Source organism: Uloborus diversus, chromosome 4, assembly GCF_026930045.1.
Source record: "Uloborus diversus isolate 005 chromosome 4, Udiv.v.3.1, whole genome shotgun sequence".
NCBI lineage: Eukaryota > Metazoa > Arthropoda > Arachnida > Araneae > Uloboridae > Uloborus > Uloborus diversus.
The window spans coordinates 134,967,986-134,993,400 of NC_072734.1; the positions used below are offsets into that span (position 1 = coordinate 134,967,986).

The 25,415-nt window shown below is 34.7% G+C and overlaps 1 protein-coding gene across 1 annotated transcript in view; it reads left to right on the forward strand.

Annotated features, from left to right (window-relative positions):
• Nucleotides 1-21,684, forward strand: part of LOC129221361 (calcium-transporting ATPase sarcoplasmic/endoplasmic reticulum type-like) — an 89,616-nt gene extending 67,932 nt beyond the window's left edge. Inside the window, exons 14-24 of the mRNA XM_054855831.1 lie at nt 1,093-1,195; nt 1,328-1,585; nt 2,457-2,675; nt 6,131-6,253; nt 9,208-9,268; nt 10,245-10,396; nt 11,595-12,018; nt 14,575-14,794; nt 16,323-16,440; nt 17,818-17,935; nt 20,208-21,684. Coding sequence (XP_054711806.1) covers nt 1,093-1,195; nt 1,328-1,585; nt 2,457-2,675; nt 6,131-6,253; nt 9,208-9,268; nt 10,245-10,396; nt 11,595-12,018; nt 14,575-14,794; nt 16,323-16,440; nt 17,818-17,935; nt 20,208-20,242 — 1,831 coding nt within the window. The 3' untranslated portion in view covers nt 20,243-21,684. The remainder of the gene's footprint in view (nt 1-1,092; nt 1,196-1,327; nt 1,586-2,456; nt 2,676-6,130; nt 6,254-9,207; nt 9,269-10,244; nt 10,397-11,594; nt 12,019-14,574; nt 14,795-16,322; nt 16,441-17,817; nt 17,936-20,207) is intronic.
• The last annotated feature ends 3,731 nt before the right edge of the window (nt 21,685-25,415 follow it).

Genomic DNA, 25,415 nt, shown 5'->3' on the forward strand with positions numbered 1-25,415 from the left:
GATAAATAACTGATAAATAAACGTACGTGAGACGGCGACACACCTATATTTTAACCGTTTTATCATTGTTGAGCTTTTTTTGTAGATAAAACTGCTAATTCAGATATTGAATATTTGAGACCAACAAAAAGTTCGTCTGAAACGAAACAAGCCTAATTTTTCGCATTAAAACATCGGTTTTTAACATCCGTTATTTTTTTCTCTCAATTAACTATGTTGCAACTTATTTCTTATACATCTTACATCTTTTCAACAATTTAAACTTTTCTGAAAAAAAAACGTAAAAAAAACTATTAGTTAATATGAAAGAAATAATTAAAGTTAATCTTTCAAACATTTTGCGGATACTTTTATTGAAATTCGAAACCTGTTATTTTTTCCGGAACTTTGAACTAGAAACACTTTTTCCCCCTAATACTTGAGCTTTCAAAGTCAGAAACAACAAACTAAAACTGAGTTATAGTCAAAATTTGCCTCATCATAAAAATTACAATCTGAATAGGAAAAGATAAATAAAGAAAGATTAACTTTGCAACCGCGTCTAAGCTTTTTCATTAGAAAATATGTTCACTTTTTAATCGCTACCAAATACAAACATACAGATCAATAAATCATTACTAAGGGAAATAATATCGGTTGCAGATATTTCTGTTGCACGGGAAACTAAGAATTTTGAATTCTCTTCATTTTGGTTTAATCAGCCAGCCATTTTTTGTCTTTCGTGAACAATAAGTCTACATAAAAATGCGTTTCGGTTTTTGTCGACTTTTTAAATTAAATTTTGTAAATAAATTGCATCAATTGCCAAGAATTAACTTAGCTACCTAAACTTCATCGCTTCCTCTCATTTTCACTTCTCACAAAGAACTAACTCTTTAAAGAAGTGTGTTTCAGAAGTCTATGCACACTATTCTCGTTCCGTAATGCAATGCAATCGGCAATGACCGAAATAAAAGCTATTTGCCAATCTAACTAGGTAGCCAACGTACTTCTCCCTCTCTGTTAATGACCCAAAAGTTGGTCTAGGACTATTTTTTTTAATTAATTTTGAAAAACAAAAGCATTTAATGCTCATAATGATTCTCATTTCAGCTTCATTAATGGAGCCAAGGCTAAGACCTCTGACTATGAAGCTTTGTATGAGTTGGCCACTATTTGCTCCTTGTGCAATGATTCCAGCATCGATTTCAATGAGGTAAAATTATCACTAAAAATACTCATACTAATGCTTGCTTGCTCAAGCGTTGATCATAAAATTTAAAGAATTCAACTTCCACTTGCTGCATTCACTGCGGAAAGTGATAAGTGTATTTTGTTCTTTTCGCAGTACAAACAAGCCTTCGAAAAAGTAGGTGAAGCTACTGAGACTGCCTTGATTGTTTTGGCCGAGAAACTGAACCCATGGAATTTCGATAAGAGTGGCAAATCCAGACGCGATGCTGCCCTCACCGTCAACCATGGAATCCAGAGCATGTGGAAGAAGGAATTCACTCTTGAATTCTCAAGAGATCGCAAATCCATGAGCTCCTATTGCATCCCCACCAAGGTCTCTCGACTCGGATCTGGACCAAAGATGTTCGTCAAGGTATGAAATATATTGTAGTTGGATGATACCATTTTGAATCGTCTGAATGTTTACAAATACATATGTATTAGGGTGGTTCGAAAAAATCGATTTTTTTTTTTAAATTTCGGAATCGCGTTACCTCTCAAAAGTTGTAGTTTGGTATCCTTAATTAGGAAAAAATATAGAAAAAATTCTAAGTTTGATATCTTCAGTTCGCGCATGAGGCTGAAAGTTTGAAAAAATATGCTAAAAACTGAATTTTTCAAAAAGTAATAAAATTAGTTTATTTATATTTTTGTAAGGCAACAGCCATTTGTCAGGACATACGTAATTTGAACCTAAAGAAATATTTTATAGCTTTTAAATAAGATCTTACGTTTGCGCATATGCCTTCAAATGGACAAAAATCTCCTGCCCAATCTAAGGCATATGCAAAGATCTTATTTCAAAGCTATAAAATATTTTTTAGGTTCAAACTACGCTATATACTGATAATTTATGGCTGTTGCGTTGTGAAGAAATAGAAAAAAAAAACTAATTTCATTATTCTCGGAAAATATCAATTTTTGCCATATTTTTTCAAATTTTCATGCGCGAACTGAAGCTATCAACTGAGAATTTTTTAAAAAATTTCCCAATTGAGGATGCTAAACTACAACTTTTGAGAGGTAACGCGATTCTGAAATAAAAAAAATCTTTTTCGAACCACCCTACTATGTATCTAATTGGAGTCATGATCAGTGATTACAGCTTTAGTCATATTGAAGCATTTATCCAGCGTGTAATCATCTCTAACAAAATGCTTACAGTTTCAATTTCTACGTGACAAAACTAACTTAGCCGACTTCCAGGTAACAACTTACAACTTGCATCAATAATTTTTTTACAGGGTGCCCCTGAGGGAGTGTTGGACAGGTGCAGCCACGTTCGTGTTGGAAACACCAAAGTACCAATGACATCTGCCATGATGAATAAAATTATTGACACCACTAAAATTTATGGTACTGGACGCGACACTCTGCGATGCTTGGCTCTTGCTACCATCGACAATCCACCCAAAATTGAGGAAATGGACTTGGCTGATTCCACCAAATTCATTAACTATGAGGTATGTTGGTTTTTGCATACATATTGTAAAGAGATTTAATAATATTCATTAACTATGAGGTATGTTGATTTTTGAATACATATTGTAATGAGCTTTACTAATATAATGGACATATCGATAGATTGTGACATAATGTACGTGGCTGTGAAATGGCATTGTTTAACTTGAAATCGATAGGCTTTTCAACCAGAGAAACTTAGTTTTATAACAGCACTTAAGAATTAGTATGTTGTGGCCATCACGAAACTTTCTTCTATATTTTTCTTTTTTTTTTCTGATCCCTCCCCATGCTTGACGAGGAAGCAATATTCCCAACAAAAACAAAATTACACATGCAAAAACTTGACGACTATCCCAATGTCTAAATTATTTCAAAAGCAAAGCAAAGAGCGAAAATTGAAAGTTATTTTAAAAGCCTTGCTTGAATTAATTACAAATATTTTATTTGTTAACAAACATAAGATGGCAACAGTTAAAAATTTTAAATCATTGAGATAATATTTCCGATCATTTCCATACAATTAAAATCACGAGAAATACGCAGACGACAATCTATTACGATTTATCTTTCTTATTGTTGCATTAATAAAGCTATTTTTATTCGCAAAAAAAAAAAAAAAATAATAATAATTCTATTTGAATTCCGAAACTTTGAATTCAAATTATGTTTTTCGCAATCACGAGTTGCGACAAGACCCTACTGATTAGAGTTATTGTTTCTAGAAATGGTTCCCCCCCCCAAACATGTCCTTCCTCCTGTGTGGTTAAGTGTGTATAGTTGTGTGTGTAGGCTTATGTGTGTGCACGTAGGCGCGTGTATGTGTGTAAAGGCGTGCGCACGTAGGGGAGTGTATATGACCATGCGTGTGTAGGACATGGCCCAGCAAAAGTGGATTCCAGTGGACAGTGCTCAGGACCAGCTGCGCCGCCGCCGGTGGACGGTGGTGCTGCAGCCCTGGTCCAAGCTGAAAAAGGAACCACAACGCCAAAGACTGTCAAATGAAAGCAATAAGCAATCGTGATTGCTCAAAAAAAAAAAAAAAAAAAAAAATTAACACCTCTTGGAGCGATTGGCGTCAAAATTGAACCAAAACCTGTTTACATATGGATTCACATATATTCCAAATTTCAACCAGAACGTAGCATTACTTCTTGAGATAGGGCACTCACAATGGAAAAAAAGAACGGGCGATTGCGCTACCCCATTTTTAGCTGTTGACACCAAAATAAAATCAGCTCTTATACCCACTAAGGGCTACTTGCCGATAAATTTTTCTTTCATTCCGTTCATTATTTCTTGAGATACAGCTGTCACAATTGACGACAAAAAACGTTCTATAGCTAAACCCCCGTTTGAGTTATTGACACCAAAATTGAATCAGCACCTGTTCCTGTTAATGGCAACATATGGACTAAATTTTGTTTGATTCCGTCAGTTACTTCCTGAAGAATAGCAAGCACGCGTAACTCAAAAAACGTTCCATTGCTCCATCCCCCCCCCTTGGAGGAATTCACGCCAAAAACCAATTGGCACAAGTTCACATAAGGGCACATATGTGTACCAAATTTCGTTCGATTTCATGCGGTAGTTTTTGCTGTAGAGCGGCCACAAAAAACTGGTCACCTATAGACGTGACACACGGACACATACACAGACAGACAGACATTTTCCAAAAATAGTCGAAATGGACTCAGCACACCTCAAAACGTTCGAATCCTTCGAAATTCGAAAATTTGCACGAATCCAATACTTTCTTCTATATATTAGATATAGAAGAAAGTAAAAACGTAGCTTAATATTATCTGGGTATGCGAAAATATACAAACACAGTGAAGAAAAAATGTCGAATAATATTTTCGTTTATCCCGTGTAAAAGATTTTACAGAAGATTTACAGCGGGTACGTATACACATGTGATGAATAAAATAATCACACCTTAGATGTTCTCTGCTAAAAATTAAATCTTCTTAACAATATAAGGGATTTTAACTAACGTAAGAATTGTATTGAATTATAATAACCAGCTAATTAGGATAAAACTCATAACGCGCTAAAATCAACTCTGTTAACTAATTAATCGAAATAAATACATCTAAAGAAGGTTGTGGATATTTTAATAGGGAGCTGTTGTGTAAGTGTAATTTCGTGATAGCCGAATTCCTGCTGAATAAATTTCGAAAAATGATGACGAAAGCTTATTTAATTGATTAAATAGAATAACTTCTGCACATGCTAATCACTATACTGGATTAACGAGAAAGATAGACTAGATCTAAACAAAAAAAACCGGCTTCAACCACGTTTTTAATGTAAACAATAGCAAATCGGGGCCATGCAGACTGCTTTTATTCGTTTCTTTTTTTTTAATTCTTTTTTTTATTCCAGAAAAAATCCCCAAAAATTGCTACAGTGGTAGCCGCCAAAGGTGTTTAGTTTACTGATTTACTGATACCTCGCACTTCCGTGTATTGGAACTTGCCACTTTTTAAGCGTGCTATTAAAAGACGTAACAAGATGATAAAGATCCATGTTTTAGCCTAGGTATCAAACTGTAATCCGACGTTTTTAAAACGTAAATAACTTGCTAAGTGATGGCCAAAGCATGGAAAATAAGTTTTTTTTTTTTTTTTTGTCATGCTATAATGGAGTGCTATACTGCCGTGCTAAGCCCAGAAGTCGTATCTGCACTTTTTATCAAAATTGTGTTACGGTTACCAAGTGATTCTTTGTCACATATTTTGCCTAAATACAATGTCTGATGGTCATTCGTGAATGGGAAATATTTTTTGTGAAAAATTCTGAAAAAGTTGCATCCGTATCAAATACATGGAGGCACACAACTTTAAACGGCAGTCTCCTCATTTTGAACTCAGATGCAGATACGACTTTTGTGCTGATCACGGCAGTATACATCTCTTGACTATGCCATAGACAAGTGTCGATTGGCAATTACATTTGAAGCATCCTTCCTGTGATTACTTCTAAGGGTTCATTCACATTAAGTCTAAATCATCCGGAATGAAACCATCCACCCGTTTTTCCCTGAGAGGGGGATATAAAATATAAATAGGGGGAGTCAGTGTAAGATGCAGCCATCTTTTATTTATCGTAACTTGTCTTTGTGAATAAGTGTGTTGTGGTGAAGGTTAGAATTTGCATTCGCTGTGTGCATCGATGAGCCGCATTCTTTGACTAGGACTTGTGAGCTCTGAAGCATTAGTCAACAGAATTTATAAAGGGATAGTAAGTATTGAAGACTTAGCATCAATGCACATGGATAGCATTCGTTATAGTTGGAGCCGCGTTATTGTGACAGTGGAAATTATTTTCGAAACTCGTATTAAGTAGATTAGGAAAATATGTCATTAATGCATGTTATCTGAGACAACATCGTATTTTAAATAGTTTGAAGTTAGTGTAAAACCTTGTTGAATCGTCTCTTCTTTTTTTCTAGGTCAACATGACTTTCGTTGGAGTTGTTGGTATGTTGGATCCACCAAGGAAAGAGGTCTTTGATTCCATTGTGCGATGCAGGGCCGCTGGTATCCGTGTCATTGTCATCACCGGTGACAACAAGGTGAGGACTTCTTGTGAGCTCAAAGGCGCGTTTCACATTAAATAATCTCATAAATGCGGTTAAAATTGGTGGAGCACAAAGAATCGCTTTTAATTGCCTTTCTGAAAACTTATTTGTTAAATTAACTTAGTAGGGCAGTTGACGCTCGATTTTACAAACCTCTAATCAACGAACTTTCGCCGTTTTACAAACCATTCACTAGTCCCGAAAAATCTTCGATTTGAAACGACATAATTTTAAATTCTTTTTTACAAACTATAGAAATGGCAAAAATATATTTCTTACAAACGCGACGTAAAGTCAAAAAAGTTCTTTCCTAAAAATTTAAAACTGGTTAGCAGATCTGGATCTTACGAGCTAAATTTCCTGATGTCTGTGTTCAAACTTTTTTTTTTCACTTTGCGCACAACAAAAAACTAAGTACCTATTAATATTGATGGACGTTTCCATGGAGATATACGTACCGTACGTAGTACATAGTTCTCGATGCGTTTCTCTTTTACGAACTACCGTTTTTACGAACATTTTTCGTGGTTTCAGGGAGTTCATAAAGTCAAGCGTCAACTGTATTAATATTCCTTGTGCTTTGTTCTTTAATTCTTTAAGGACTATAATGGGACATATATGTTCCCTAAGTTCATGTTCATTTTATGAATTATCAATTACAAATTATTTATAAATCACATTTTATTCATGTTGTTGAAACATCATAAGAATTTTAATTATTACCTAAAAAGTTATTGTTTAAAAATATACTATTTTTTAAAGAAGACCGCAAACTTCAATTTCTCCTTTAGAGCTTGTGGTCCTCAAAACTTTCAGATTTATTTCCAGCTCGTTTTGAAGTAAAATGCCTAGAAGTGGGGTTTTTAATACGACCTCATGCCTTATGGTTTGAACAACAGTTATTTGTATGTACTAACTATTTAGTAAAATACTGTATGTCGCGGCATTTTTTGTGAAAAAAAATACTAAAAAAGAATTAAATCAGTAACATGTTTCAATTTTTTTAATCAAATCAGTGCGAAATACAGAAAATCCTTGCGAATTTTCTGTAAAAAAAATATTGAGATTGAGATTAAGGCTGTGTTTTTCGTCCGGTTGCTATGCCATTTCAATGAATATTCAATTGCATGAAACAGACAAACTGGTAGCTAATATAAGAATTAGCACTGACACTATATACACTGTTAAAACCAAAAGTGCCACAGGGGTAAAGAATTTCACCCGAGGGTGAACAAATGGTACCTCATGGTGCAACGGAGGCTAGGAAGTGTCAAGGTGCTTTTGATTCCTCAGTGGGTGAACGACGTTAACAAAAGTGCTAAAAGACCATTCAATAGGAAAGCGACTCATTGCGCATGCGCTCTGACTCATCGTCCAACGACAACTTCAGTTTGAATGACGAACGAAGGAAGTTGCAACGAAATTTACTTTCTCATTGAATGAAGTACAAAACTGAAAATTTCGTGGATTAATCTTCGAAATCTCGCGTAAGAAAGGCATTTGATCATATTGTAGCTCTTAGAGCTTTCGAACATATTTAAAGTGTTTAAAGTATGTTGACAACTGCTTATTGTTCCGTTTACCTTATTTAACATTTAATGTCTTGTTATTTATATTCTGCAAAACTGTTACCTAAAACTATCTATTAGTACTATTTTGAACAACGACAACTTTAAAAATAAAAACGTTTAAATCAGCTGATAATTGAATAGCTAATTCCGGAATAAAAATGCATCGACGTGAGCTGCCTATTATATACCAATGTCTATTTCTTCTCAATGAAATAACTACGTAGTGGAAACGAACAGAGCAGCAAAGGGGGGGGGGGGGGAACGCATGAAAAGAAATCTTCAGTGTTTGACTCATGAGTTTCATATCGTGTTTTGGTTAACGTATCTTTCTTAGGCATTATTGCATGAAGCGAATGTAGTTATCTACTCGTTTTTATTTTTAATCTGACGGAAAACTTGACATTGGAAAGAAGGGCTTTTAAATTAGTATTTATCTTGTACGCACAAGGATACTCAAATATCGAATTTTATAATAAGTATTGATATGTAACGCTCGATTAAAATTTTAAACGTTAATGAAACGCTTTTATTTTTCCATGATTCTAATCTAATGTTACCTAATAATTCTGGTTGTTCCGGCAAATGATTGATAAATACCTTCCCTGTTCATTTTCAGTAGGGATCATGCAGTAAAAGTTGTCAACAACATATTAATTACTGAGCAGTCCAAGTGTGAATGTAAGAAAGTTAGTGCACGAACAGACAAAATAAAGTCATGAACACTTCTAAACTATGTTCGAAAGTTGAAATGTGATGAAATGCCTTCGTAATATATAAATCAAAATAAATGAAACACAATTGTATTCAAAAACGCACACAACACGGGGGGGGGGGGATAATCGCTATAGGAAGCAATAAAGGTGCCATTTTTCCCACCTATGGTTCCATTTTTCACCTCCAGTGCACGTTGGGTGAAGGGAGCCAGTTTTTCACCCTTGCTAAGGGTGCAATTTCGGCTCTCTATCGGGTGCCGCTGGTGAACAAGCGTTTCACCCCTGAAAGGTGCCAAACGCAACCTGTAGTTTTAACAGTGTACTACTACTAGTTTGTTTGGCACTCTTGGCTTCCTTAAGAGGTTTTCCACCTCCAGCTCAGTCACTTCCTATGCCGGGCTGATGAGTGCTAATAAGCACGAAACTGCAGTCCTCGGCTTTAATGACTGAGTTGGCGGCGTATTTCATGTATTTCTGCCTTAGCCCTGGCTATAGGGCGGTAACTTACTGAAAATATTCAATTGGTTTGAACTGGAAATTTCCGTTGTGCTCGAATGAGGAAATCTTCTTGATGTGCCTATATCTATCACATAGAGTGATTTCTTTGAAACTTATATGTGTCATTAAAAAAATTCTCATTTTTGATTGTTTTTATTATTTATAGGCTACAGCTGAAGCTATTTGCCGAAGGATTGGTGTATTTGGAGAAGATGAAGATACTACTGGTAATTTCTTTTTGCATTCCAACAATACAAAAAATATCTCTTAAAAAATTGTTTATAAATGAATAGCGAACTATTAATTCCTTCTCTGGTTTGACGTTTAAGTGGCAGAAAAAGCTACCGAACGCACTTGTGATTATTCAGATGACAAACTTTGGTGACGTCACTATCCTGGATTACACTCAGAAAGTTATATTTACAACTGTGATGAAATTAATTGTAGTTGTTGTTTCTAATCCCTAGTTGGCATGACACAAACTCAAACTCATGAGCCCCAAAAACCACAGAAAATCCAAAAAGTCCAGAGATTTTAAAAACACCTTGTCCGATTTAAAACATACTCAGGTGAAGTCTGAGCAATCTTATAATTGGTGCAAGTCTTGAAAACTATGTCCTTGTTCAAAAGAGACACTTCAAATGACCACTGGCAAAACGTGAAATACAAGCCTGCTGGCATCTGTTGCCCTCGAAAAACATAGCACCACCAGGGAGCTTTTTTGAATACCAGTCGTGTTCCAGAGGAGGTTTTCCACAAATCTCTATCCGTTTTCTTTCTCTCTTTCAAGATGATCAAACAAAAAGAAAAGTTGTTGACTGCCTATAGCGTGGTCTCCCACTGCCAGCCTCATACTATGATTCTTATAGCATCGAGGAAGCTTAAATATTATTTGGGCTGGATTGTCCATACTTTTGGTTTTTTTTATTTTGAAGTTTTCAGTTTTTCGATGTTCTAGCGAAATAATTCTTTCACTTCAGTAAAATTGTCCTAAAAAAGACTCACAAAAAAATAAAGATAAAAAGAAAAATGACTTAAGTTAAACTCAAATCATTTTTTCTCACCTATTTTTCATTTTAAATTTGTTTTATAAATGTTTTCCCTCTATTGTAGTCAACCTACTTTTAATGCAATCGTAACCGTTGACGACAAAACTTGTAAAACAATTTAATCCAATAAAATACTACATTTTTCGTCACCTAGGTATGTCTTTCTCTGGAAGGGAATTTGACGATCTGCCCTTAAGTGAACAGAGGAAAGCAGTACAGAGATCCAGGTTATTCTCCAGGGTCGAGCCTTCTCACAAAAGCAAAATCGTCGAATTTTTGCAAGCTGATGGTGAAATTTCAGCTATGGTAAATTATTTAACAATCATTTCAACTTCTTAATCCCAGCTGCGACACATAATCAGACACTTCAAAACATCCCATAGGAAGGTTATTTTCTTGTGGAAATCATCACCAAATATTGTCTTTATTTACGAAATTTTAACGTGAGCAGAGTCTGATAGATCCTGGGCGCCAAGTTCCACCGCGCGAGTAAAAGAATAATATGGCGACGAGCTTTTCAGAACAAGAGAATCTTTCAAAAGCCATCTTACACTGAATTTTCCTATAAAATATGAGAAATGATTTGTCTGGCGCCTAAAAAAATTTTTCCTGACACCTAAGATTTCCCGATTTTGGTCGGTGTCTAAAATTGAGTAATAACATTAATTTTTCTCTATTTAAGAATCATTTTAGACATTTTCTCATCCTTTCTGGCTTCAAGTTAACTTATCAAAAGTGAGTCGTACTTTCTTCTATACTTTCCTTTCAAATGAGTTGTGCAGTATCGTTAGTTATAAAACTCAACTGAGACGATTCCCCTTTTACATAAAACAATCAAAACTGCTTAAGAATCTCTTAATTATTTACTAGTTATAGCGAATAGTTCGGGTTTCTTTCTTTCTTTTTTTACTTCTCAATTATTCTCAAGGAATAGATAAGTGAATTTTGTTCAACATCTGGCCGAAAAATACAAATGCTATCTCTATCTTTTTAAATTTCTCCATTACTAACTTAATGATAACACTTGCGTTTTTCAAGATTTCGCATTGTAGGCATTTATATAAGAATTTATACGGATTGGGTTCCAACATCACTTAAAATATGGGAGCCAAGCCTTAATTAAAGCTATAGGCGACGATAAAGTAAAACTTTATACAACAGACAGTACAAAGATTGTACTGTCTATTGTATTAGAACGAATGTATTGTACATCGACCATTATAAATCTAACACAATCATTTGTTCATGCAAAAGGAAGTAAACACGCTTAAACAAAATACTTTTTCAATTAGATACTTATTAATTACCAGTCTTGACGCTACATTGATATAGTATTAAGCATAAGTGGAACGTTTGCTTCAGTCAAAGTGTCTTAACGAACATTTTTCTATGGGTTCAAGTAACTAATTTATTTCTTGTTATGATTGGTAAATTTCATCACGAATGAAACGTTTGAGAGCAACAATGAACCATATATGTGATGCCCAAATTATTCACTTTCCAGACTGGTGATGGTGTCAATGATGCTCCTGCCCTTAAGAAAGCCGAAATCGGGATTGCTATGGGATCTGGAACCGCCGTTGCCAAGTCTGCTTCTGAGATGGTGTTGGCCGATGACAACTTCTCCACCATCGTCGCCGCCGTTGAAGAAGGCCGAGCCATCTACAACAACATGAAACAGTTCATCCGATACCTGATCTCTTCCAACGTCGGTGAAGTCGTCAGTATCTTCTTGACCGCCGCTCTTGGTTTGCCTGAAGCTCTCATTCCAGTACAACTCTTGTGGGTCAACTTGGTAACTGATGGTCTTCCAGCTACCGCCTTGGGCTTCAATCCTCCAGATTTGGACATCATGGACAGGCCACCAAGGAAGGCTGACGAAGGTCTCATCACCGGATGGTTGTTCTTCAGGTACATGGCCATTGGAGGTAAGTCACATCAAAGTTTTTTAAAGCTGTTGATCGATGAGTACTACAAATATAAATCGTGTTTTCTTTTTGCTAACAAAGGAACATCTGACGCAGCCTGTTAAAAGAATTTAGGAGTTTTTCGCTAGCGTTTACGATTTTTCTTTGATCATTAGAGGCTTTCACAGTCGCATTAGGTATTTTCCTTATCCATTAGAATTGTTTCCTAAATCATTATTTTTCCCCTTCATTGTTAAAATGGTTAGGAAATGGAACCGTTTGTTAAAATGGTTCCATTTCCCAATCATCAAGCTCTTATGCCTTATATGGCTTCTCTCCCTAATTGTAAGTTTCTATTTATTTAAAATTTCACCCTTCGAAAATACAATTTTCTTGTAGTCATAAGTTTTTACCTAAGTGATTGGGTTTTGCCTTTGATTTTATATTCGATTTCTACGTTTTTCCTTTACATTTTTCACTTTTAAGCAACTTCTCTTTAAGACCGTTTATGATAGTGAGCTTAGATACGGGCCATCTAATGTATACTGTTCAGTTATTATTTCAGTAAAGATATTTTAAGTTGTTAATTAAAAGTAAGATTTAAATGAACCCCAGCTTTAACACGATTCTATACACTTGTCCGTTTTAGAACATGGAACTTAAATGCTTTTTTACTGAGAGCTAATTATGACGCGTTAAAAAAATAGTTTTCAGTATTTCGTAGAGCACTTAATCTAGAATAGCTTATATATTTATTTCTGAAATATCATCACTACTTACCTGATTTTCTCTTTTTTGTAAAACTTTTGCATTCATAAAATACAGTTCAATATGTCTTTTTTTAGCCTACTTTCCCAGTAAAAGTCAGAAAAAGAAGAAAAAAGCATGAAAGAAGGCTTAATGCATCTTAAAAATATCGTGAAAAACAAAAAAAAGTCAAAAATAAATAAAATAATTAAATAAATATTGAAAAATTAAAAGTTGGAAAGTAGGGTATTGAGATGGGGAAAAATGTCTGTCGGTCTGTCTGTCGGTCTGTCTGTCTGTCCCCCCCTAATAACTTTTGAATGAATAGTCCGATTCGAACAAACTTTTTTTTGTTCGAAAGATCTCGGCGAGGACACCTCAGTCCCATATTTCACTTTTTGATTTAAACTATTTTTTGTTCATTTTTGAACAGTTCAAAAAAACTTAACATTAGCGCCTACGGGGAAATTCAAAGCAATTCCGAACTGTGAGGCGAATTTGCTTCAAACCAACTTTGTAGGAAAAAGCTTTTGATAAAAAACTTGTATGTAAGATATCTTTTTGATTTGAACAATTTTCCGTTCAATTTTGAACAGTTCAAATCCCTTGACATTAGTGCCTACGGGGAAAATGAAAGTCAATGTAGATTCCGTACTTGAAGGCGGATTTACTTCAAACAAACTTTGTTGGAAATAGCTCTTGACGACCTACTCCCGACTCCGACTCCGAGAATTTAGGGGGACCTGACACCGACTCTGACTCCTGTTCCCGACAATTAATCTGACTCCGACTCCCCGACTTCGACTCTGACTTCGTAGCTTTGGCAAACATTTATACACGGAGGACAAATGACTGACTCCGATTCTTGGATATTCGACTCCGACTCTTTTATCCCAAAATGAGATTGACTCCGACTCCGACTCCGTTGCTGTGGTTTTAACTGTGAAATAATTATTGTTGATATGATTTGTTTTTATTTTCATGCTAAAGTTTTAATTTAGGTATTTAGTTTTCGGTGAATAAACTCGAAAAATATGCGCAGACGATTTTTTTTTTTTTTTTTTTTGACAATGAAAATTATTTCTTTAAGTTGACATTTTATTGTTTTTTTTATTTTGGTAAGTGCATTAATTCGTTTAAAAAATTATTTTCGGCAACAGGGGAAAAAGAAACGATTTTTTTTTATATGATGTATTTATTTTAATGAACTTATTATTTTTTCGTTTTGAAAGCTGTTAAAAAAATTTTTTAATGGAAAGAAGTGTATTAGCTGCTTTGTTTAAAAGGTGCTGCTATTTTATTTGTTCGTTTTTTTTGAAGAAAAGTAAGGAATATTTTATTCCTAGAAATCAGCTTAAAATATTAAAAAAAATATGTTTGAAAAAATTTGCGATTTTAGCTATTTTTGAGAATATTGATCAGGTACTAGAAAGTAGTATGGGTATACGGGAAAGTAGGCTCGTCTAGTTCTAGACGGAACTTCTTGTTTATTTTTACTCAAAGATGATGTCGATAGAAGTTTTCCTCTTCCCTATACTCGGTCAGCTATTTTGTTTCTATGATTATTATTATCACTCCGTTTCTCACTCGAGAAAATTATTTTATTTACAAAAAAAATATTTAAAGTATCTAAATATCTTTGACACAGAAGCCAATTGATTACATTGAATTGCTAAGTCGCTTGAGGTTTACTACAACGATGTTTAGATTGCATTACGACATTGAAATCTGCGTATGATGGTCTATTTAAGCATGTGTTACACTCTCTTAAAATGGCCAGCTCATATCATTACTCATTTCATTAAAGAACACTTCTTTTTCCACATTCAGGATATGTCGGAATGGCCACTGTCGGTGCCTCCACCTGGTGGTTTATGTACTCACCCGAAGGTCCTCATCTCACTTACTGGCAGCTGACTCACCATCTCACCTGCTTCACCGAACCCGAGAAGTTTAGCGGCTACGAGTGCTCGATCTTCAAGGATCCTCACCCCATGACTATGGCTCTGTCCGTATTGGTCACCATTGAGATGTTGAACGCCATGAACAGGTACGTTGTGGAAATCTGAAAGAGTCACCTGACCTATGCTTTCCTAGATAGATTCTAAAGACTAAAAATGCTTGACTGCCCCGTAGAGACTACGGCACAATGGTGTTCCCATAGGGTATATTCCATATACGCCGTATATTCTCAAACATTTTTTAGACATGGTGTATACCCTCAAGCTTCATAAATATGACATACTATGTATGACATTCTATGACATACTATGTATATGATCACATACACAAATTGTGCGTAATGGATTACTGGAAGTATACCCTCAGACAAATCGATGGAAACATCGCTGCTACGGCGAGCTGCTTTTTATATTTTTCTCCTCGTTTTAGGGTGAAGTGTGGCCAATGACTAACTCGACCTTATGTGCTAGTTCTAGTTGCCAATTTCTTGATAACCCTCGACGGGAGTACTTCTTTGAAGCCATGCATTCACATTACGAAGATAGTCTTAACATGAACACAACTGGAATTGGAGCGAACCTAATTCGAGTGAATATGAGTTTGAACAGCAAAGTAAAGTCATTGTTATTGGTCTAAGCAGTAACTGTTGCAGTTTAAGTACTTCACTTTGATTGGGTTGAACAAATAGGTCATTAGAATCTATTGAATCCGTTCGTCCTTAATGGTCCGAAGATGACAAAATCTGGCACTACGTGTTTATCTTATCGTCAACAGAATTTCTCTCCCCGGAACTCATTTTGTGTTTGCCACGAAGTGCATTGAGGGCAACGTACCTATATTTATCCATGTTAGTCTTCATAAAATCGGTTTTGGAACATAAGGTAGTTTGCATCAACGCTTTTACTCCAATCTTGGCAGGGACGAAAATATGGACATCATATTCACCAATATGGTGGCTTCCTGCTCTACTTAACGAACTTAAACGTAGCAAAACACTAAGATCTTTCATTTTACAGCTTGCTCTAAACGAATATGGCATATACAACAAAAGAAAATACATCTTAAAAAATCCAAAATAGCATTTTTAAATAGTATTATCAAGTTTTCAAAATTCAGAATAAGTACTCCCAAACGGCAAAGCAGTGGACTAGCCTCGCCAAACTTCGACAAATAAATAGTTTTCTTTCCTGCAACTAGAAAAAATATTACAGGTGGCGACACCTAGTGTCAGACCAGAGAAACTAAGGTGGGGGAGGGGGGGCGAAATTGGGCACGGAGACGAAATATTGCTATTTTATCCTACTCGTTTGATTTAAAAAAAATATTTTGCTTATTTCTTATTTAAATTGCTATAATTTTTGAATTAGCTTGTCATGTTACAAATGCACTGTTTAAAAATTACATAAAGTTCTATAAAATATAAAAATAGTTAAAATGTGTGAAGCCGAAATTCAATCCGCGAAACGTTATAGTAATACTACCGCACGTCTTCTCGTGAAAGGTTCCGGACTTGGCCTATGTAAGTTATGATAACCCTCTATATGGAGTTCCGTCTGAGATATGAAATACGTATTACCCACCCAGTATTTGAAATAACAAACTTGTTTTCTTTTTAGCTTATCTGAAAATCAGTCCTTGACTGTGATGCCACCTTGGATCAACATGTGGTTGTTGGCAGCCATGGCCCTCTCCATGACTCTTCACTTCGTCATTTTGTACATTGACATCTTGTCTGTAAGTTCGCTGACATTATTTGCTTACATGAGCTAAAGCAGCATTTTTATGGGGAGATGGGGGGAGGGGCACGATATCGCCGTGAAATCGTCTTCAGATGATCCGCGGGTGAAATTGCTGCGAGAAAAATAACTGTATGTTGGAACAACATTTCGCAACCAAATGAAGAAGTCGATGATATATGTTTGGCTAAATTGCAACTCAACTTTGGGTTGCAACAACTTGTTAACTAACTTTGGGTTGGTTAACAATTGAGTTGAAATTTGTCCGTGTTTTTGCGCAGTTTCATGTGTTAAGAGTAAGGCAGCATAATAAATTAGCGTAATTAGTCACAATGACTTAAAAAAAACTCCAATATTATGAAAAGCAACAAAGAATAATTTCGTCCTTTCTTCATAGCCGAGTCTATTGCCCGAACTTCGGAAAATTCATGAAGAAACTTCCATTTAATGAAGAAATCATTATCTCCCGAAACTTTTTTTTTTCTGTCTGTAGAATAATAGACTGAATCTACTGAATTCTATATAAAATGCTTACGATTACGTCACACTCTTAGCTCGCATTTAAACTCTTTTATTATCATCACAGTTAATCACATCTAGAACGAACGATTTTAAAACACGCTGCTGTGTTATTACTAAACGTCATTATTATTTCCGCACACTCTGTAAACTCCCTAATGATAAATTCAGTTAAGTTAATGGGTATTCTACTCGAAGGCTAACTGGGGAGCTAAACGTAGTGTAAATTGCGAATGAAATTTAAAGTTTAAAAACTCATACACTTATTAGTAAATCTCAGTTATATAATAAAGAGCCGTTTGAATTAAATATTTCCAAAATCTTGATTTAAAGAAAAGCATAATTCGAGTTGTCTTACAGTTAGAACGCCGCCAATTTTTTAAAACTATTAAAAGTGTACTGTGACGAAAAATAGGACCAATTGATTACTAGAATAAATAAGGTAAACACACCAGCAGTGACCATTGCTTAGTAATGCTTCAGTAGTGACCATTCAAGGTTTATATTTGAAAAAATAGGATTCCAAGTTTCCCAAGGGATTCAAACGTGCTGGAGGTGATACCTCCTGCACGTTTGATGCACTTTTGAATCCATTGGGAGACCTGTAATCCTATTTTCTCAAATATAAACCTTGAAATGGCCACTTCTGAAGCACGGGCCACTACTGGTGTGTTTACCTTCGATGATGATAAAATTTAAGATTGGTTTTTGTCTACCTGTGTTTAAGATTTTTCTATGAACGATTTTTAAAAAGAACGATTGCTTCATTTCTGGGTACGAATCTGCATCTTACTTGCAGAAACTATGTGAAAACTCTTTTTCTACTATGCTCTAACATTTCTTTTTTTCTTTTCAGTCTGTATTTTCCGTAACACCTCTTAATGTGGAGGAGTGGTTTGCTGTGATGAAAATGTCCATACCAGTCGTTCTACTGGACGAAGTCCTGAAGTTCGTCGCCAGGAAATACATTGATGGTAGTAAAGAATCTAATGCTGGCCAATCGGTCATAATAGCTTGGGCGATTTATTTTGCATACATGTGGTACTTCGGTATCTAAACGAGTTGTGCACGAACCAAAATGGAAAAGAATGCGTTTGCCTTGTGAATGCGGAGGTTCCAAAACAGAAACTATCCTCACCTTCCTGAAATTAAGAGCTGATGAAGAAAGTTACTGACTCATTTTGTACCTTGCTGTTGGCATCGGATATTTCAAACCCAATCGTTCCTTTTTACCCCAGTAACTGCATTTATTGACCACTTAATCTCATCATTCTAGGCGAGTCACTATAAACAGTCAGAAGAAACTGCCATTTTTTTTAGCCCAATTCTTCTCAACTTCTAACTTACACTAATAAAATACGCCCAAAACTTTTCAAAAGTAATTGTTTTCTTATGTTAGGAATGAATGTATATATATCGCTTACTTTTGAAGAGTCGTTATCAATTTCAGCTGGTAAAATGCTGTTTAATGCAGCAAGTTTTAACATAGAATATCTTTCCCTGTGCCTACGTTTTGCGAGTTTTGAGGTTCTAACTTAATTGTGAAGTAAAAATTAAGTATTTCTAGGTAACAAGGGGTTTCCTTTAAATTTATCAGCAATGTTGAGATTTTAATCAAATTTCAAGCACAATATTTTTTCAACTGCGTTCAATTTCGCGAAGTATCATATAGAGCTGAAATGTGACTCTTAATGATCGAAGTTTCTTATAAAAACGTTTTTCTTTTTCAGTAACCATTGATCAATGTTTATTAATATTAATTATCCGCTATTTCTCATTTAGACTTTTTAGTTGGACTACCGATTAAGTGGTTGTAATTTACGATTCCCCAGTTGTTACTTAATATTTTTCTCTCCTCTAACCAATATTACGAGGTTTTGACCTGATTTTTAACCTTTATTCCCAATAATAATTCAAATCATATTTGATATTAAGCGCTGTGATTATTAACACATTATTTTTCCTGTTAAAAAAATACATTCATTTTTGACATTGCTAAAAATTTTAAGAGAGATTTTAAAGAATGCATGATGTTTTTGAATTAAACATTTTATCCCAAAGTTATTTTTATTTTGAGCATTTTCTTTTTTGAAGATTCATTAAAAAGAATTTTCATAAAAAATGAACTTGCATGAATTGTAAATAATTGCATGTGTTTGACTTCTTTTGTTCACAGACTGCTGAAATCGACATGAAGTTTTTTGCATGTAAATGTTTTAAGGTATAATATCCAATTTCTTTTTTTTGAATATTGCATTTAAATAATGAAATAGTTTATTTTTGATTTAGTTTTGCTTCATTATCATTAAATGCTTTAATTATAGATGTAGCTCTGACCAGGAAAATTTCTTTATGTAATGAACGAAAATCCTATAAACTTTAAAGTATATGAGTCATAAAACATAAGTAAAGAAATTTTTCTGTCAAAATTGTGCAATTTAGTGCTATTATATTTTGTTTAGTTGTGCCCAGATCATGTTTCTCTTTTTCTATTGTAATTTTTATCTTTATATTTTTAATGCATCCCTTTCATATTACTAACATCTACTACAAAATTCTTAATGTTTCCTGCGTAGCTTTTCTTCGTGATATATTTTTGAAAATTTTAGTTCTTTTTGTTATAGTGCCAGTTTTTGCCTTTTTATTTTGCTTAGCAGTATTCTTTTCTGCTGAATTAGCCTTAGTCTATATAGCTTAGTATATGGTGTTTTGCAACAAAAATCTCTCTTTTCGTTTTGGAGAGTTTCCCTGAAAACTTGTTGAGTTGTCCTTTCGGCTTTACATATACCCACAGTTTGAAAAGAAATCTTGATGCTGATAATATTCTTGTCATCATTAATGATTTGAAGTTATTCTTTACTAAGGTAAAAAGGTACGCCTCGATTTTTAAACCATTTGAGAAAACAGTTAAAATATAATTCAGCCAACTTTTTTGCCAAATCCTTCAGTAGCTTTAAAAAGTTACAACAAGATTCCAAAATGCTTTTTTTCCTGCCATTGCGTGACTTTGAAGAAAAGCTCTTAAAGATTACAATACTTACAGAAAATTCAAAACCTTCTTTCATGTATTCAGTGTGTGTGTACGTATTTTCTCTTGTTCTCTGTACCTCTGTCCACCGCAACCTATGTAACTTCCGAACCTCTTATGATCCAAGCACCACCACGGAAAACCTCTTGGGCACAACAAATCTTCTTTTATTCTTTCCCCCATACTGACTTTCGGTTTTGTTTCCGCTTTGTTTACAGTTAACCCCAACAAAGACGACAAGAAGAAGCACTAAGCTGCTTGTACTTGCCTCCACCATTCATTTTCTAGATTTTACTGTTGACCCTGTAAAAAAGTATATCTATGCACAATTCAGAGAGAAGATGTATCCACAAAGTTTTTCAAGTGTTCTGTTGTGCTGACTTCTACGGAAGGCCTCGACTCCGGAGGAATATACTGAAGCGCATTCAATCTTTTTTGTCATTTCTCCCCTTCTAATTCGAGATTAAAATTTCTGCAACTGGAGTTCTACCGATCTTTGTGAGGCTTCCTCCCTATTTATTGCCTTGCATCAGTTCTTTCAAAGCTCTTGGAGATTGTCGATGCCGTCCACAAAGTAAAAGCCGTACTATGGGGCCTTGTCGTCCAGGACAATTTGGATTGTGATACTAGAACCGGCTTCGTAATGGCCTCGTCAGCGTCCAAGGAGCCAAATATACTCTGCATGATTGTCGTGAAAACTATATTAAAAAACTTTGTATTTTTTTCTCTGAGTATTATCTGGTCAAGCAAAAAATTATATTGCAGAGAGGTGCCTGATTCTCTCAAATTTGAGTGTTTTCTTTTTCCTAGAGCATATTTAGATAGAGTTTCAGGGTTTAATTTTTTTATTAAAAAATCATTGTACAGTGATGTTATAAAAAGATTGTTACTAGTAACAAATCCTTGGCATTTAGATCCTAGATTAGTTTGTGTAAATCACTTTGTGAAATAAATTAAAAAAAGAAAAAAAACTCAATTTCGTGGAATGTACGGTGAGTGTTTCGTCTTCGAGTTTGATTAGTCGTGATTCGAAGAATTAAACAGTATTTAAGTTGAAGGATATCATTAAATTATTTACAATTTGCTCATTAGTGTTGAAAACGAAGAGATATTTTAAGATTTTAATGAAATTTACAAAGGTTATGATGTAATTTTTCTCACTGTTATACATGAAGCATCACCCATGGGGGAAAAACCCCGACATCAAAGTTTCTAAATAAGTGCTTTGCGCCAAATATCAACAACGAAGTGCTCAATGTTTAGAGAGGACAAAATCGACAAGACACTCTACATCCACGGCCTCGTTCTGGACTTGGCCGGCGAGTAGCCGCTTCGGAAGCGGCGTCAGCTTTCTGCGTCATTGGCTCAAGTGAGGTGACGTACAGATGACGTCATTTTCGAATGGTCACCTGCCTGTCGTGTTGGGAATGGGGCTGCCAATCGGCTGAGAATCACCCGTACGGTTTTCTTCAAAATCATCCCTCTGTGGAATCACCGGTGATGATCCCGATGGCCCGACAAGTTGTTCGATGTCAACGGGACTGCTCTCATCGACTGCCTGAACTGAACGTCCCGTCATCCTACCTACTTGCACAAAGTCCTCTTTCCTGTGGCTGTCACCGAAGCCCGTGATCAAATTTTGTACATTAATCCCTGTACAGTAGAAATACATTAAAATTATACATATGATCGTCATTGGATCTCTGTTTTCTTCTCTTTCCTGTGTGCCTTCTTTGAACTTTCACTTCACATAAACTTTTAGCTCCTATTACCCTAGAATAGTAATTCTCAAACTAATGAATCAGTCCATGGGAAGTGATATGTCTTTTACGTTTATGCAATAATACTTGAATAAAAGGGTTAAATGCTAGCACAAGGAAACGATTAAAAGCTGCGCTATACATTGTAAAATCTGTCCACGAAAAGTTGACACTTGGCTCCGCCTCGTTTCAGAATTGTCCATTTTCGGGAAGGGGCGATATGGAGAGAAATATTGGAACGGAATTTGCCAGTGCGTCATTGATTCTAGAGATTATGAATACGTCACCTTGAAATTTAAGAAAATAGCCAAAGAGGTAAAACATTTTAATTTTGTGCGGTAAAGGCAGATGTCTCATTGGACAGGTCACATCCTACGTAAGTAGGTGGGACTTGGTTTTACTTCTTTCAGCAGCCATTGGTAGGTTATAAAGAATGCAAGGCTTGTCATTTATACTTTTCCGCCAACTCAATGCATTTATTTCTGCAACTAACTTTTCAGATCTAAATAATCACACGAGAAAAATATACTAGGAGAATTTTCCGTTTTTTATTCATATCGCCAAAATGTTGCTTAACTTTAAAATATGACACGCGTCCTTGCTTCCTTCTCTACTTACTCTACTCGTTTTCTCATTTGATTGACAAGGGTCATTTGTTCGCAGTCAGACTATGTTTTATCCATTTCAAAATATTCGTTGTGTAGCAAATAATTGCCCAACATATCAATACTTAATTGACTATTGTACAACGTTCTCTTCAAATTTTTTGTACGAAATCTCAAAAGATTTCACTAAAGGAAAAGCCCGTGCCAACGTATGCATAAGAAATCCTCCTTCTATAATGCACGAATAGATAGGTGGCGGCTTAACATAAGGCTCAACTGATTTAATGATAGCTGCCACTCTTGATTTTTTTTTTATCCTTTCTCTGAGAAACCCAATTAAAAAGAGGGGGAAGTTGAGGGGCAAATTCATATTTGAGATGATTTTGTAAATTTGTGCTTTATTTGAGAACAGCTGCAATTCTGGCAAAAATCTGTAGAAGACTGAGTAAAACATCCATTTCTTAATAAAATTAACCCTTTTTTAACAAAGGTTTAACTTCCAACTCCCCCAAAGAACTTCCTAAAGTTGAAAGCAGTAATTTTTCACCGACATATTTTTCCATTGTCACATAATTATATGAAAATATATTTTTAAAATATCATACTTAAGTAACTATTTGCTACTTAAAATGCACAAAAAATGCGATTTGGAGATAACAATGATCCTTTTTGTTAAAAAAAAAGTTTTGAACCATTTTTGACAAGTTTTTATCGTTACTATAAGTGTTTCTTCACTTAATATTGAAAAAGGAATTAGGAACCATTTTACGATTTATGGTAGTTTTAAGGAGCTAAGCAGATCAGCAATGAATTTTTCAAAAGGAAAATCATGCATTTCAGATTTAAAAAAAAACACACACACACACACACAATATGCAGATCATTTATGTTTTTTTTTTTTTTTTTTTTTTTTTTTTAAATGGGGAAATGTCAGTAAAACACAAGTATCAATTTAAACGAAGTACGTAGCATGTTTCAAAATCGAATAATAAAGACTAATGACTAAGATACAAGTAAAAATATTTTTAAAAAAATACCACAAAAAATTATTTATTTTAGTAGCTTATGTGTTTTGCACCATGTTACGTAGAACACAGAAATTTCAGTTTTTGGCGTCAAAACAAATATTTGAAATTTTTTATTGGTTATTCTAGGTTATGTATCGAAACAATATTACTTCTAGAACCTACAGGTTTTTTCAGAACGGAAAAATCTTCATTTTTGACTTAGATATTAGGGAGGCAAAGTGTACCATGCGGCCATCTTTGATCCACCATTTGGGATAGAAGCTCACATGGGAACTTAGGGGACTTTTCAGGATTCGTTCTGCACATGCTCAGGAACTTGTTCTGAAAAATTTAGCTAATTATTAATTTGTGGTGCATCGACCCCCAATTTTTGACCTAAATTTACTGGGCTTATGTTCATAACGAAATTTTTTTTAATGTTTCTTTGTGGTTTAGACTTAGATCTTTTTTTTTCCGCGAAAATTTTCAATTGCATTACATTTAATAATTTATTATATTTTAAGGAACGTCATCCAGCGATTAATCGTTAAAAGTTTCTTTAAATACTGGAATAGGGAATGAACTACCCCTTTGGTGATTTTTCAGGAGCAAGTTTTCCGTACATTAACTTATTTCTTTAAGCGCACAGTAACCTAACTTTTAAGTTAACGTTTAATAAAGTAAGTTAACTTATTTATTTGAGAAAGAGGGTCTTGGACGAACAATTAAGGGAGATCTGTTGTTCAACGATCTACAAGTTTATTACTGCTGAAAACCTAATCGCCGAAAAGATGAATTTCGGAGAATTTTAAAGGGAGGAATTGAAAAAGCGGAGAATTCCCACTTCCTTCTTTTGTCACCAAAGATTGCTTAAAAGTGCATTTTTTGAGCTCTAATTTCAAAGCATTTCTGTTGGATTATTTTTTTTTTTTTTTAATGAATTCAACTCTTCACCCCTAACTTGGCTAAACATGGAATACAATGGAGCTTTTGACACTTCAGTTTCAAACAACATTCGATAGGGGACTTCTATTCCCTCTCCATTTTTTAATGTCACTGAAGTGAGATTCAAAATATGCTTTTAGTGTAAAAGGGCTTCCAAATCGTAAAAAAGCTGCGTCGAATAGTTATTATTTTGAGTCAAATTTTGTATACTAGTGCGGAGGAAATTTTCTCCTAAGCCTGAAAGTTTGATCTCAGCATGCCATATTGTTAAATTTTCCCCTGAAGAGGGAGGAGGTTAGTAACAAAACCAGTACACTCCATTTTTTAAAATGTTACAGGAAAACAAACGGTTTAACTTTTTTTATGAAGGAAAACCGGTTTGCGATTGGCCTGATTTGACCTGGATGCGTTTCAAATCGCTTTGCAGCGGGACAGTATCCAACAAACAGCTTCGAATTTGCAAAATAAAAAAGAAATTTTGAAAATGTGTAGATTGAGCAAATTTTGATTCTTAACTCCTAAAATTGACTTAGTATTATTGGCAACACTACCGTGCATCGCAGAAAAGTCGTATCTGCAGCTGAGCTCAAAATCACAAACTTCTTTTAAGTTTTACAAGACTCCATACATTTTATTTAGATTCCACTTTTTCAGACTTTCTTTAAAAAAAATTCCCAGTCACTAATGACCATAAAATGGTGCATATAGTAGGTTAAATATGTTACAAAAATGAAACAAGACATTGTTTTCAATGAAATTACTAGATGTCTCACTTGTATATCTTCACGTACATTTGGATTATTGAAAAGTTTGTTGAACGCGTCATCACAGACCTAAATTACAATTTAGCTTTATTTCTCTTAACTAGAAAAAGGGTGATAAAAATTGGCTGTTGACATGGGAAAAAAGCATTTATTATCACGAAGTTTAAGAAGTTTAAAACTAAAATAACCAAATACGAAATTTCAAAAAAAATAAGAATTAAACCTTCCACGGGTGAGTTGATTTTTCTGAAACGCGAGTGGTGAGGTAAGGTGCATTTAACTATAACCATATATTTCTTGTACATATTACAAAATTTAGCAAATTAAAGGAGAGAAACTTCTTAT